Source organism: Idiotropiscis lumnitzeri, chromosome 12, assembly GCF_059441095.1.
Source record: "Idiotropiscis lumnitzeri isolate Australia: NSW breed Sydney's pygmy pipehorse chromosome 12, RoL_Ilum_1.0, whole genome shotgun sequence".
NCBI lineage: Eukaryota > Metazoa > Chordata > Actinopteri > Syngnathiformes > Syngnathidae > Idiotropiscis > Idiotropiscis lumnitzeri.
Window position 1 is genome coordinate 21,530,789 of NC_142402.1, and position 14,730 is coordinate 21,545,518.

Below are 14,730 nucleotides of genomic sequence, written 5' to 3' on the forward strand. Positions count from 1 at the left end.
AAGCAGAGAATACATGAAGAGTGAAATGTTTTTCTTTTATTGGCAAGGCATACAGTCCTAGTTGGAAGGAGGGCACAAACAGGCGCAGTTAAACAACAGAGAGATTGTCAAAGCTGTGTTAATCATTCCTAACTCATACATTATAAAGAAGAAGATTCTCATCTAACATGACCATTTTGGACCATAATCTTCACTGTGGCTGAAGAATATTAGTTTGGTAGTGTGTAATGAAAACAGAGGAAGACAGTAGAAAGGAAATGTTTCAGAAAACTGCGGCAGAAATCTGCCACTTGACTATTTTCATACCATCAAAACATGAAAATGAGCAATGACATGTGTGTGTTTTTTATTTGCAGACAAGAAGAGTGGAGGAGAAAAAAAAGCAGAGCAACATTTGAAACCTGTCCCGTGAGTAACATCATATTACAAATGAGAACTAAACCCTGCACTAACAAAGTCAGCCAATATGGAAATAATAAATAAACAGTACATGTGAGGAAAATGTACAAGATAAAACACATGAATGGTGGTGCAAGTTGTACTGGTTACAAAACTGTTTGATAGACCTTCGTTTTCAAGGCATCCGGTAGTGTTGGTCTGTCTTTGTTTGTGCTGTCAATGGTGACAGAAAGCATTGAACATGTTTTCTTCCAGCACGACCGGAGAAATGAAAGAAAATCCCGGGTGAGAAAATAAGGCTTAAGAAACAAGTGGGAAAAACCATGACAAAATAACACATTGAATGGGAGTGATTTGTGCAAGAACAGAACTCTCTAGTGGTCGTTATATCTTGTCTCCAAAGTTGTGCATCAAATACAGGAAAATAAAAAGAAAGAAAAGTCTTCCGTCTCAAAGTCCTATCCCTGACAGCTGTAGTGGTGTAGCCCAGGAATTCCACTCAACTAGCAACCAGTCACATTAGAAACATTATGGAGGTACACAATTGTAAAATGTACTATACAAAGTGCTTTGGTTTTTTTAAATTAGCAAATATCTTAAAAAAAAAAAAAAAGTCCACCCAGTCATTCGCTCTCACATAGAAAAAAACCACATCGCCGCTTTAAGACAATATGAGTTGAGTTACAGTTTGAATCAGACTTGGTGGAGATAAACTGGGGTCAGATTGGCACACGAGGCGCTACAATCAAGCAACTTCATCAGTTTGGCGCCGGTGGAAAGTCGCCTGCGGCAAAATGGAAACTACAGTACGGGATACTTGTTTTGTCATTGACTTGTGTGATGAAGAGCAAAATATTGATTAACAGAAGCCTCACTTGTTTGGAGCGTTACAAAAATGCATCCTGCTTAGTGAGAAAAAAAAAAACACGACAGTACTTTCGTGTCTAAATGCACCCTTGCGCTAAAGCAACAATGGTCACAAAATGGAGCCGTTTTAGTCGTTGCCGGTAGCATTTCAGTCAAAAGCCTCCATGTGCTCGTGGTTGAATCGAAGCCCTTTCAAATCTCAATGAGGGTGACTAATCATGAACACATAAAAAAAAAAAGCTTGAAAGTGATCCACTTAAAGGCAAACCGATCAAATGGGTAGCGCCATGTCAACGATCCAGACAAGTAACTTCAAATAAAACCAAAAGACAGTTTAAATAGTAACAAAGCAGAAAACTGTCTGATATTTATTCTTCCATGTGGAGCTGAACTCATTTTGAAAGTATTTCCCAGGCAGGCCATGAAAAAAATACAAACCCGAGATTCAGGACAACCTTTCGACACTAGGGGGCGCCATGTACACACATCGCGTTGATGTGGTTGTTATTTCCTGCAACTTTTGACATTAGAGGAGTTTAAAGGATATCTGTGGCGAGATGTCAAGGCCAGAAATGCCTTTAGTGTGGACCTAAACACTACCAGGAGCACTGACCTACATTTCCAACTTAAATTCAAATATATGTGCATGTTAGTTTTTTTTTTTTGTCCAACCACATTTAAGCTGCATTGGTTGCGACATGTTCCCCCCCAAAAAGGCAACAAACTTCAATAAAATGTTAAGTTGGGCATTTTATGTGTTGCTCTTATGAAATTTGTCTCTCCTGAATTTCACAACAAAGAAATTAGTTTATAGAACTGCTGTCCTTTGAATTGTTCCAGACAACTCAGAAAATTAGTTTTTTGCTTGCTTTGCTGTGCTGATTGCTTTTAGAAATGTCAAGAACTTTAAAGTTGCAACTGAATTGACTGTTTAGCCCCCCAAAATACAAGTTGTTTTATTTTTTTGTTTTTTATACAGTGCATAAGAATCTAATCTGCCCAGAACCTTCAGAATGAGAAGTGATAACTCACGTAGCTTCAACTACATTAGCAATGAAATTGTTTCTTTAACCAATCAGATTTCAAATTTATCGTCTAGCCCTCCACGATGTCACATTTTGTTTGTCCTGAGAAAAACTTGTTCAGTCAACCGAAAGTCACTGAAGGCTCAGCTACCAAATGCGTAGCCCGCTACTGAAGGAGACACAAATAGAGGTAACAAGATAGGAGGCAGTGGACCATGTTAACAACGTTTGTGCTCTTCGACAGGTCATCATCATTTTCTTCTGACAGGTGACAGGCGTCACTCAAAATGTCCGCTACGTTTTGAGTGCCGACATGCTTGCACCAGGTTGACAGAAAACTTTAGAAAGCAATTCAAAAGGCAGACAAAACAACACTTTTAAATTGCTAGTTTGGCAAAACGTTTCACTCGGTAGACGCCCCGCCCCCGTCTTCGTTTGTCGCAACGTGAGAAACACGCTTGAATGAGAGGCAAAAAACCTGTTGGAGAATTCTCAGCCAAGTTCAAGTTGAGTCACGAATCAAGCGGACGCCGGCGGGTTTGTCGTGCCATTCACCACTTCCTCACCATCTTTACAAAAAAAAAAGCTTGAAAAAGAGGAAGACAATTCATGAGTGGTGGCCCGTATTTCTTGTCACGACATCTCCGCCGAATATCCGGAGAGAAACGGATTGGCGTCCCCTCCTGGACTCAGTGTCGCAATCTGTCTTTAGTGCAAGCGCCTGCTTCAAACTCGCAGACCTCCTTCACAGCCTCATCCCGAGGCTCGCCGTCCGTCACCTTGCCTGCGCAAAACCAAGGTGAAGTTTGCGTGGGCCGGGGGAAGCCGAGTGGCAGCGGTCGAGGCATTGAAATCGAGATGAAAACTGAACACCCCCCCAAAAAGGCGAAAGGAACTTGGGATGGGTGCTATGTGTCGAGTCGGATGTGTGATCCCGCGTCTGTCCTACTTTCTGCTGCCGAGTCTTTATCGGAGTGTGCGGAAAACGTCCCGCTTGCATCAGCGGGGGTGGTTTTTGGGAGTAGGTGAGCAGAGACGGCATCGAATCCTCGGCCACAATCGCCTCGCGATGCTTCCGTCTCTCCTTCTTCCTCGGGCGAACTCTCCGTATCAGATTCTCCCTCCTCCTCCTCCAAGGTGAGCTCGAACTGGAACTTGTCGCTGGATGCCGTGCCGGCACATAAGCCCGAAGCTTCTCCGGCGACGCCCCCTTCTAGCGGACCTTCAGGATTGGGCGAAGGACTGCGCGGGATCATGCTCTGGTACCACTCTCGGTTATCCTCCAATGTGTCGAGGATCTCTTGGGCATCGGGGTGGACGAGGTCGGCCCACGTTTCCCAAAGAGGATGGACGATGTAATCGATGAAACCCACCTGAAACATTCAACATCAGATCTTTTCAACACGACGCGCTCGCACTTCCGGGTGGCCAAAGACGGAATCGGTCGATTGCGGCCGTATGACGAACGCCACGGAGGACGAAAAGACACTTTACCTGCGTCTTCTCAATGGAGGCATTGTGTTTGTCACACATGGGACTGATCTCCATGCCCTTGTCCCGCTCGCGGTCCCCTTGGGTGAAAAACTCCACCATGATCCGATCAGTCCACTGCCGGTACAACTCGAGTGGCTTGGTGGGGTTGCTCAGGTCGGCACAGTGCACCATGTTCTGAAGGACCTGCCGTGACAAAGTTGGCGTCATTCGCGTGTTTCATGGTAAGGCTAAACGTTTTGGCTGCAGAGAAGGACGTTCACACAGAATCGCAATGGCAGTTCATGCAATACAATTTGTTTTCTCGAGCACATTTCACAGCAGCTGCAGGTGTAACAAAACGCTTCCCGTTTGCCGTCGTGTAAATCAGAACACAAATGAAAACACATTTTACAATCGTTACCAGAAGAAAAGCAGAACAGCTAAAGAATAAAAATGTGTCTTCAAACAGGTTTTAAAAGGGCGGGGCTTGCCTAACATTTAATGGGAGGTCAAAGGTCATTCCATAGGGAAGGACCGGCAACAGAAAAGGCACGATCCCCCTTGAGGCTCCGCCTCGTCCTCGGCACCTCCAGCAGCATTTGGTCGTGACGCAGACCTGAGGCAGCGGGCGGGTCCGTAGGGGGGGGGGGGGGGGGGGGGCTCGGAGAGGTAAACTGGGGCGAGGCCATTTCAAGACGAACAGAAGTATCTTGAAGCGAACTCGAAAGTCCACTGGGAGCCAGTGAAGGGAGGTCAAGTTTGGGGCGACGTGATCCGTCCTCCGAGCGCCAGTTAAAAGGCGAGCGGCAGCATTTTGGAGCAACTGGAGACACTTGAGGGAGGACTGGCTGACTCCAAAGTAACGCGCGTGACAATAATCTAGCCGAGGCGGAACCAAGGCATGGATTAACGTTTCGAAAGAAAAGGCAAGCTGCCTAAAATGAAAGAAAGTGGATCCAACAACAGCTCCGATTTGCTGATCTCATTCCAAATGACTGTCCACTTGAAAAGCCGAGTTGGAGACTGTTGCCTTGAGATGGGGTGTCAAGGGTCAAAGGTCAACAGGGTTGGGATTCCATTAAGTCTTCTTCCAGAAAAAAAAAAGTTCTTTTGCCCATCACCAAATGTTCTCACCTGAATGCGGTCGGAATAATTGTCCAGAAGCAGAACTCCTAAACTGGTGACCTTCTTGGTCTCCACCATGGTTTTTAGGTCTGCCAGCAGGTTCATGTGTTTGGACATGTCGGTGGCGAGCACCTGCAATGACGACAAAGAGTCAGGAGATGACCTTTGAAGACGATTTCCATGCGGCTGGCGCAAATGAGCTCACCATGTCAATGACTAATTTGCGGAGCGAGTGTCTCTGTTTCTTGCTGAGGTTTTGGAAGACGTCACAGTTGTCCTCTTGCAGAAGTTTAAAGCCGACCGCCAGGTGGTGATTCTCCAGCACGGACGCGTCGTTGTACATCAAAGCGAGCTCGGAATCTGAAGGCAAAAAAATGTTTCATGACATTCTCAAATATGCCATTTTTTTTTTTCTTTCCACAACTTTTGTGCGGCAAACTCACTCGTGTTGATGAGAAACTGATTGGAAACGCCGGGGTGATCCACATCGTGGATGGCGCCGGCAAAGAGAGCGGCGAGGATCTCCAGATCGGTGAACACAGCCTTGGGCGCCACGCACAACAAGCGCAAACCATTTCAATAAAAGACGTCAATGGTGTGTTTTCTTTGAAACGCGTTGGCGTGGTGCTCGTCTACCTCCAGCGCAGGCGTGGAAAGTAGCACGTGAGTGGACTGGACCACGTCGGCGGCGTGGATGTTGTTGTGGTACGCCACGTCGGCGTGGTAGTGATCCTCCAAAGTCATCATGAAGGTGATGAAAGTGTCCACTGGAATCTTGAAGGACTTGAGCAAGTCGCGTTCCTAACACACAAGGCCCATTTCTTGATGAAAAACAATTCAATGCGGAAAATCCATTTCAGTGGCGCTCAACGATTCTAATTGCAATTTTCTTTACTTGACCAATGCAAAGAAATTTGTGGCCCGCACCTCTTGACAATTTGTGCTTTGTGGCATTCCGTGTTGACTTTTGAGTCACTTGATGCGCTTTTTTGCGACCCAACATTAAAACCAACAAAAAATGGAAGACAACATGGCGGTCTCATCATTTTTTTTCCCACGAGGTGCTTGACGTGTTACCTGGAAAATGGTGTACATGGCGACCGTGAGCGGACGATTGCCAGAATGCTCGGAGACCTTAAAGATGTCAATTCCCCATCGATTGATGTCCGCCAATTCCTGCACACGAGCGCACACGTGAACGATCGAAACAATTCATTGAAATTTAAAGAGGAAGTCAACCCCACAAAATCTTTTGCAACAATATGTTTCATACGCCTTCCCTCGCCCAAACATCAGATTCTGTTTGCGAAATATGAGCTAAACTGTATGATCCACGCCATGTCAGGGGCGGCCATTTTGTCACTTCGGTGGACATGACAGTTGCTCAGCTAACGACCAATCACGGCTCACCTGTTTTCTGAAGCTGAGCCATCATTGGTCATGAGCTGAGCCCTGAGCAACTCTGATGTCATTTTCAGTCCACCAAATTGACAAAATGGCTAAAATAAAACAGGTGCATTTTTGCAAACTGAATATGATGTTTGGGCGAGAACAAATTCTTGGCAGGACAATTTTGGGGTTGACGTCCCCTTTAAGCACGACGGCATCACTCCAGCTGTCGTGGTACCTTGGCTAGAAGAGCTTCCTGGGTGGCGTTGACCCCAAAGCGAGGGATGGTGGAGGGCGCGAGGCTGGGGCTGTGAGTCGGCTTCTTCACGCCGCTGATCTGGGACATGGGTCGCTTCTTCTTCTCCTCCTTGGTGGGAGGAGCCATGATGTCCATGTCATGTTGCTTCTCTGTCAGACGGACGCAGACAAAATGTCAAGTGTCGCGGTGAACTCGCGCGCTTTCGGAATAACCACACACACACGATCATCTTGCACGTTTGCATTCGCATGAGAAAACGGGGAAGCAAAGCGGAGGCAAATTACCGAGGAAGGTACTTGAGATGAACTCCGAGACCTGGTTCCCTGAGCGGCTGGTCTCTGACAGCTGGGTGAGTTCTCGGTTCAACATCCTCTTGAACTGGGAACAGCGCAACAAAGCAAACCATCAGCTCGTTTCCAACACGGCATCATCAAGTGTTTTCAGCCGTCATTGAGCCACGCCATCTAGTGGAAGAAGACGGAATTGCTCTCCTGTCACCAGCATGGATAGATGAAGCAAGACACGATATTTGGAAATACGTCGATGGACGAAGCATTTGTGCTGCCTCATCCACGGCATCCATTCACAACTTTGAGCTTCCAACATGGGCAAAACACATCGATCTCAACACCACATCTTCTATTGTGAGTGGATGAAATTTATGGCTCATGATTTGCAGACATTTTTCAATGTGCCAATTTCACTTCATCATCATTTTGATTCAATTCCTGCTTTGTGTCCAGATTTCACACCGACTAAATACATTTGTGAGTAAATGAAGGCCAGATCCGTTTTTCAGGATACTTTTGGTGATATTTTGAATGGTGGTGGGCAGTTTGAGTTTTATGCGCAAATAATCATCCTCTGGAATTCAACTCCTCCTTTCCATAGTGGACTGTTAAAACTCTTACGGTGAAGTGTAAGAAGTCAGAAAATTCAATGTCCAGTAGCAACATGAAAAACAAACGCACACAAAAGAGGAAAAGCTCATTCTTGCCCCAATGGCCATTTAAAGTGTCGAGATCAACAGGTATGGCTAATAAAAAAATGACAGATGGGATCCGCCCATTCTTCAACATCAGCTCTTAATTCACAAAAGCAGCAACATGTGAGCCTCAAGCTTATTCATCAGTCCTGCTCTCTTACCTGAATGAACATCCACGACTCCGAAAGGAAAGGATCCACTTCTGGCATTTCAGCGTAAAATCAAGCATGGGAGCGAGAATGAAAACGAGCTTTGTGCTCTTTGTCTGCCACTGCCCCGCGCTTCTTCACCGCCGCTTCCCCGAGCAGAAGCGACCGCAAGTCCTGGGAAAGCCTCGATCCATGCACGCGGCGGCCGCTCCAAGAAAAAGCCAGCGCTGGAAACACTGAGGGAATGTTGTCACACACCTTCCTGCTCCCTCATTCACTCCGTTACTGCCTCCTCTCGTGTGTGTAAACAGTGGCAGAACCAGTTACTCTAATCCACGCCCCCCCCCCCAAAAAAAAGAAAAAGAAAAAAATCTAAGAATAGCAGCCAATGAGGTGCGTGCTGCAGCAGAGGCCAGGAGAGCCGCAGCGCTCTGATTGGTCCAAAGCCACACAAAGTGGGAGGGGCCGAGCGTGTTGGCGCTGGAGGTTGTGAGATGCACCATGTGCACCAAGTTTGAAGATGATATGAAGAAAATTGTTGAAAGAGAAGCGTGCGAGAAAGGGAGGGGGGGGGCGTTCATTCATGAAGCCAAAAATAAAAATAGTACATCACGTACCTCAATAATGTGAGGACACTGACCATCACGCGCATCATCTACAGGAAAGGATCGAGATATATTTGGTGGGGACAAAGCCAAAGAAAAAAGCATTTGCCAAACCTTTCTTAAGCCATTTTGGGAAACAAATCTCACGGCATTGCGACAATCAAAAGTTTACATGGTGCAATAAACGTAACCATGACAACCGGAGACAGGCCAATGGATTGAAAACGCGATCTGAGGTCTCCGCAAAACACTTGCAATCTTTGCATTTTCTATCCTCCAATTGTCGGATAAAGTTTTCCGTCATACCGAAACAATTGACAGCATTCTGACACATTCTTCGGATTTTGCTCATTGACTCGGGGAGGAAGCCGAGTTGGCGCCACGTGAGCGTGTGCGGTCGCTGAACGTACGCGGGCAGACAAGGCGATGTATGCATCCGTGTCTACGTGTTTGTATGAAAAGCACGAGTTGGCTGAGTGGGCGGACCAATGGTGGAATCACGCGAACGTTGGGCTTGGATGCGGGGAAAAGTGGACGGCGAGGCGGGGGGGGGGGGCAAGTGGAAAGGATGGATGGAGGGGGATGCCGTTTCATCCTCATTCACATTTGTCTGCACGAGTGGGGGGAAGGGCGTGTCTTGCCTCAATTTGCATTCACGAAAGCCTGGCGCTCGTTCATGGAGGAAACCTCCTTTCTGTTTCCACGGGACGCTGATGGATGCTCTGATGCTTAGAAGGACAGCAGTGAACATCACAGGCCAGTCATGGACTTTGGGAAACACTCCAATTAAGCCGGCACATAGCCACATCCAAAGAAAGAAAAATATCAATAAAGGAACAGATTCATGAAATTATTTCCATTTTTTTGTTTTTGTCGTCTGTTTTGTGATGCACGCCCATCGACCTCGCCGTCAGCTGATCCAGACGCGTCGCGAGTAAAGTTACCTTGTTGGAGGCCATTTCGCTGACAGAGTGTCGCGTTTTCAAGGTCTCCAGTTGTTCCAGACACCAGTCCAGCTCATCCAGAGTCTCGACGGCGAGCTGCTGGTGAGGCTCCTCTGTTCCAGGACAACAAACCAACGTTATCGTCAACACTCGGAAAGCATCCGCGTGCTGTGATGCCCACAAAGGCCCGCCTTTCGCGCCCGCGTCCGATCGGACGAGGTATTCCGTGCTTTCGTTCTCCCAAAATACGCGTGAGGAGCGACTTGCCAATCCCGTCAACTTGGATGTGCTCATCTTTTTGTTTGCAACATTTTGATAGGAGCCAATCAAATCCAAGCACTGACCTGCCAGACTGGCGTTGCACATGGATGGCGGGTTGCTGCCGGAAGATCGGGTCCTGCGTCCAAAGAGTGGCCATTTACTTCACGACAAGGTGATTTGAGTGGATAGACATTTGCCAAGAAGCACTTACTTGCTGGCCGGCCGATCTTGTTGGCCCGTTATGACCGCAAAGTTGCTCCGGACAGTCCGCAGGCTGGCGAGGACCTGCCAAATCAAGGTCCAAAATCTCAACATTTCATTCAATGAGCACTCCTCCGCTTTTGTGCCGCTTTGGTGACATTCTTTCAGAACTGTCACACCAGCCGACCTTTTTTTTTTGCTTCCAGGGGATTCCTAATGGCATGTCTTGAATCTTCAAGATGGTGAGGACTCACCTGTGCAAATGGTGTGACGATCATGTCTTCTGTGTGTCTGCATGAGGACAGAAAAAACAGGAGAGGAATGGATGCAAAACACAACACGTTGCTGGAAAAGAGGCGGCGCCGTTCACACGTACGAAGCTAAACAAGCTTGGAAACATCTCAGTACAAAAATTAAATTGAACTAGAAAAATAAAAAACTCTTGGATTGGTTCTCATTGGATTAAGCAAATGCATCGAATGCAGCGTCCGGCAAATTTAAAAATCTGTTACAATTATAACATATCGCTATGTAAAAAAAATGACTAAATTAAAAAAGATAAATGGTAAGCATGTTGATGATGTCCTGTTTGCTTTCATCATACAAAGTATCCGTTTCAATACATGATGCCGTTCTTAGAATGGTCGACATATTATTAAGAATGCCATTGTGTAACAAACAGGGTGTCCAAAAAATGGCCTGGCCATCACGTCAATATTTTTCTTTTGATATAGTTTGATGATGTTTATTGACACACTTGAGTGTCAATATGAGTCTAATGAATTAAATGAAAAAAAAAAGAGTTTTGGACAGAGAACATTTTTTGTATCACCCTGTGGTATGAACATGCATTGCTGATGCTTGGGCGAGGGAACAAAACTGGGTGGATGGAAAACCAGCGAATACCAGGAAGACAAACAAAATGGGGGTCCTTTTGGTGAAAAAAAAAAAAAGCCATGCGCACACAAAAAGCAAAATAAAAAGTGTTTAGGGGAAGCAAAAAGGATCCAAGGTGAATAAAGTTGTATTCAGTTCAGGTTTCAGTCACTTTTGGTGGGAGGAAAGCGGGAGTGGGTCGGCCATGAAGGTGCCCAACACCGAAGAAGACATTAAAGGGACGCTTGACTCATTTGGCAATTTCCAGCAGGAAAAAAAAAAGTTCACATTTTGTTTGTCATGAATGCGATTGCTGGAAAAAAGTGAGATGATCCAATCATTGAAGACCAAATATGAACCTTTTACAGCTGAAAATTGCCAAATGAGTCAAGTTTAAGAGGGCTCAAGGGATGGAAATCGGTGATTGAATCGCATTTTTATCATGTTGGTCTCACCGAGATGACAACCAGTTGACTTCCCAGTGCTTCAAGCTTTCTTCCCTTGAAAAACAGACAGCCGTCAAGCGGTGAGGGGCGCCCGTCATGGTTTTATTCAAGTTTGGGGTGCCCAAGCGGGGTCCTCGAGGGCCCCAAGCCAACCTCTTTTTAGATGTCTCCCTCCTCCAACACGCCCGATTCAAAGGATCAGGATTGTTGTCAGGCTTTTGTTTCAATCGGTTGTGTTGGAGGGGGGAGACATCTAAAAGAGGCTGGACGGGGGCTCTCGAGGACCACACTCGGCACCACTTTTCAATGTCACTGGAGGGAAAACCACGGAGACAAAAATTGGCAAAATCCATTTCAAGGGGGGCGGCCATTTTTTTTGGGGGGGGGGGCGGCCATTTTGCCACATGTTGTCGACTGATAATGACATCAGAGTTGCTGAGAGGTCAGTCATACGACAACCAATCAGGGCTCACATAACCAAAATCAGAAAACAGGCGCAAATTGTTTTCTTCTTGCTGGGGGGGCGAAACAGAAAATAATTGAGAAGCAATGCCTTAAATTGAGATTCCACTCTAATTGCTCCATTTCTTTCACTCAATCAGCCAGGTAATCAAAACCTGCTCGGAAGTCAAAGTGGGAGCATTCCAATTGAGAACGGATACGGCGCGACACATCAATGTCATACTCAGGCAGTAAAAAGTCGGAATACATTTGTCCTTGTCAGTGACCTGGTCGTGAAAACTTACAAGTCGCTCGCAGCGGAGGCATTTTTCAAAGGACCTTTGGATGACAGGTCAAAGTCCGAGTCCGAGCGATAGAGAAAAGATTCCCGCCGCTGGCTGTGAGGAAAGTTGGCCTGCAAGACCAGACCGCCCGAGCTCGGGCTGGCCTGAGCGTCCAGAGGACTTCGCCCCACCGACAAGCCATTCTCCACATCAAAGCTGCAAACAGACACACAATTTGCTATTAGTCGGCTTCCAAATGACGACAGCGCCGGCGGCGTGGTCGGCACGCCGTCAAAAGGATGATGATCTCAGTTTCAACTTTTGGGGACAAGTGGAGAAAATCCCAGCGACAAAAGTGAACAGTAGACACAATAGTGCCGAATGAAAATATCACAAACTTTCATCACACTCAAGTAACAGACTTTTTTCTGTAAAAGGGGAAAATGCCAAAGGAAGTGCGAGCATTCTATGCGCCACAATAAAAGGCCCAAATTACACATTTGAGAGGGTGTGACGGCGTGACATGTGGGAAAGTGTCGCTGACGCCTTCACGTACACGAAAAATGGCAGCTTGTTAAGTGCGCACCAACAATGAGGCAAACAAACAACCAAATGAGGCGTTCCAAATCTGCAATATAAAGAGACATTGTATGCTGTAAAAACCTCGGAATATGATTGCTTTAAAAAAAAAAATCCGTGCTTTGGGTGAACAGCAATATAGCGGGGGAACACCGCAATTCATATTGTAAAGATGACGCCGTCGACAACAAAAGGGTGTGAAACGCAAATGTCATAAAGGCGCCGTATGAAAAAATATGGCGAGCTCATTAGGTCTGCGTTCATATGAGAGTGAGAGTCTAAAAATAGCAAAGTGTTCAGGCGAGGGGGACCTCCTCCTGATCCGACACGGCGAGTCCCTTCTTCGCAGGCTCGGCACGTTGCGCGCGTTGGATGAGCCACGCCCGTCCTTGACCAAACAATCCCAAATTTCTTGTTGTGGCTTCAATAGCCGTCGCTTTCGCTTGTCGGCTTGTTAGCCTGTCAAAAATGTGTAGCGTCTTAGAAGTTAGCTGGTGCATTTTCGCGTTTGGTTGTTCAAATAGATTGTACAACGCTTAGTTGTTTTTTTCTTTTTGTATGCCACGGCGTTCCGCTATGTGGGAAAAGCCGCAGTTGTTTTTAGGTTTGGAATTTTCAAAAGATCTGCGCTACCCATAGCGGTTAGCTTCTTTGGCTTAAAGCTAGTGGACTTTTGTTCGATAAAAGTAGATAGTTTGGATGAACATTTCGGTGCTAAATATAATTTTTTTTTGTATTTTGCTTTGCAGTTTGGGGTTTTTAGTCACATCTTCATTTTGATGATTTGCGTGAAAAATTAGCATTAAGCTATCAGACTTTCATGAGATAAAGTCACGCGGATTGCTTGAACATTTTCTTTACATGTTTAAATGTTTATTACTTGGTTTTGATGAAGCGCAGAGGCCATGGATGAAAGATGAATGAGCAAAAATAACAAGTGTGCAAAAGGTGATCTACAACGGCAAACGTGTGCGGCAGTTGAAGTCGAAACGTAAAGTCTCCAAAAAGTCACTTCAAGCGTGGGCTTCATCATTTTCAGACTCGCTGTGAATGCTCTGACTAAAAGATACAATTTGATTTCTAGCGTTGCATTTGAATGAAGAACTGCCTGGAGCAACTGCAGTAGGCACAAAAAAACCCAACTCGTCTCTTGCCATCCTCCCTCCTCCGACTCGACGAGCCAATGAGGGTGCTGCATGAGGACAAGACGCTGGTGTGTTACTGGCTATTACATAAGCGCAGCCCTCGCCTCGCCATTCATGTGACAGCTTCAGATGGAGCGAGTGCAATATATGAAGCGGAGGAGTCAGACGGAGGACAGCGAGGCAAAAAGGAAAATCGTGTGATGACTTTGCAAGCTTCATGTCAAAAAGTTCTTTTGACAAGACTTGCACGCATCTTCAAGATGCAAATGCAGTAATGACATTTCTTTTGATTTCTTTACATTACAAGAGAATGCAGTGTCTTGATTCCAAACATTTTGACTTATAATGTTGAACATATTTGAAAAATAATCATGACTTTTTTCCCCTCAATATCTAATGATTCCAATGTATCTTTTTGGAACAAAGCAATAATTAAAAAAATATTTATAAACCATGAATAAATGTATTGATCTCTTCAATAAGAGTTGTCCAAATGACTTTGTCTTGTGAAGCGTTCGCAATGACAACAATGACTCGAGCAAACGAGTGTGGCGGAAACACGTCCGCATGTCGTCAATCAGATTACGACAATTATTATAAAAATGGCACAATGATGTCGACTGCACCTTCTACGCACTCAATACACTGTAGAAAAAAAGTATTTACACACGCCCCCCCCCCAAAAAAAAAGCCTACCAATTGAACGAAATATAAATGTACGTTTTTTTGTGTCCCCAAATCGCAGCCTTGGTGATTTCAAAATCTCATTCTAATCCATTCGGATGTCAAATTGAGTTCAATTATTTGTTCAGCTCTACAAAAAAAAAAAAAGTACAGTAAATTGAGTTTTGCTTGGTCATGGAAAAAATTCAACTCGCAACTCGAGCTTCATTGTGATGTGATCATCGTCATCCTCGTTCTCCATCTTGCCCATTTTTCTCCATCTGTCGCCTTCGGTCCCTACAAATGATGCGACACCCCCCGCTGCTCCTGCGCGCTCTGGCCATCAACTTGTTTCTATTTTGGTTCCCGCATCACGCTTCTGTCTCCAAGCCGCTAAATTTAGCTTCCCCTCGCATGGGGGAATAGACCGAGAGTGGAATGGTTGGAACTAAAAATAGATTTCAGGTAGCGCCGCCCCCCCCTTCTCTCACTGCACCACAGAGTGGTCCCCCCCCCCCAACTCATTCATGCATATTTATGGGAAGGTTTCTATTTGAAGCCGATGCTGAGCTAAAATTAGCCCGCAGATCAAAACATCGCCCACGACTTTTTCT

General features: G+C 45.8%; 1 protein-coding gene across 3 annotated transcripts in view; it reads right to left on the minus strand.

The window, feature by feature from the left end:
- Positions 1–16: 16 nt before the first annotated feature.
- LOC148326515 (3',5'-cyclic-AMP phosphodiesterase 4C-like) overlaps positions 17–14,730 on the minus strand; it is a 35,664-nt gene continuing 20,950 nt past the window's right edge. For 2 of the 3 annotated variants that reach the window (XM_088310804.1, XM_088310805.1), the window contains 14 exons: positions 11,751–11,945; positions 9,937–9,973; positions 9,693–9,766; positions 9,565–9,617; positions 9,221–9,333; positions 6,822–6,915; positions 6,517–6,686; positions 5,967–6,065; positions 5,526–5,690; positions 5,333–5,432; positions 5,095–5,249; positions 4,899–5,021; positions 3,786–3,968; positions 17–3,664 (listed from right to left, as the gene is read on the minus strand). In XM_088310804.1, the coding sequence (XP_088166930.1) occupies positions 3,200–3,664; positions 3,786–3,968; positions 4,899–5,021; positions 5,095–5,249; positions 5,333–5,432; positions 5,526–5,690; positions 5,967–6,065; positions 6,517–6,686; positions 6,822–6,915; positions 9,221–9,333; positions 9,565–9,617; positions 9,693–9,766; positions 9,937–9,973; positions 11,751–11,945 (2,026 nt within the window). In that variant the 3' untranslated portion in view covers positions 17–3,199. Of the gene's footprint in view, positions 3,665–3,785; positions 3,969–4,898; positions 5,022–5,094; positions 5,250–5,332; positions 5,433–5,525; positions 5,691–5,966; positions 6,066–6,516; positions 6,687–6,821; positions 6,916–9,220; positions 9,334–9,564; positions 9,618–9,692; positions 9,767–9,936; positions 9,974–11,013; positions 11,059–11,750; positions 11,946–14,730 lie in introns of all 3 variants that reach the window. The other variant, XM_088310802.1, reaches the window with a different exon arrangement.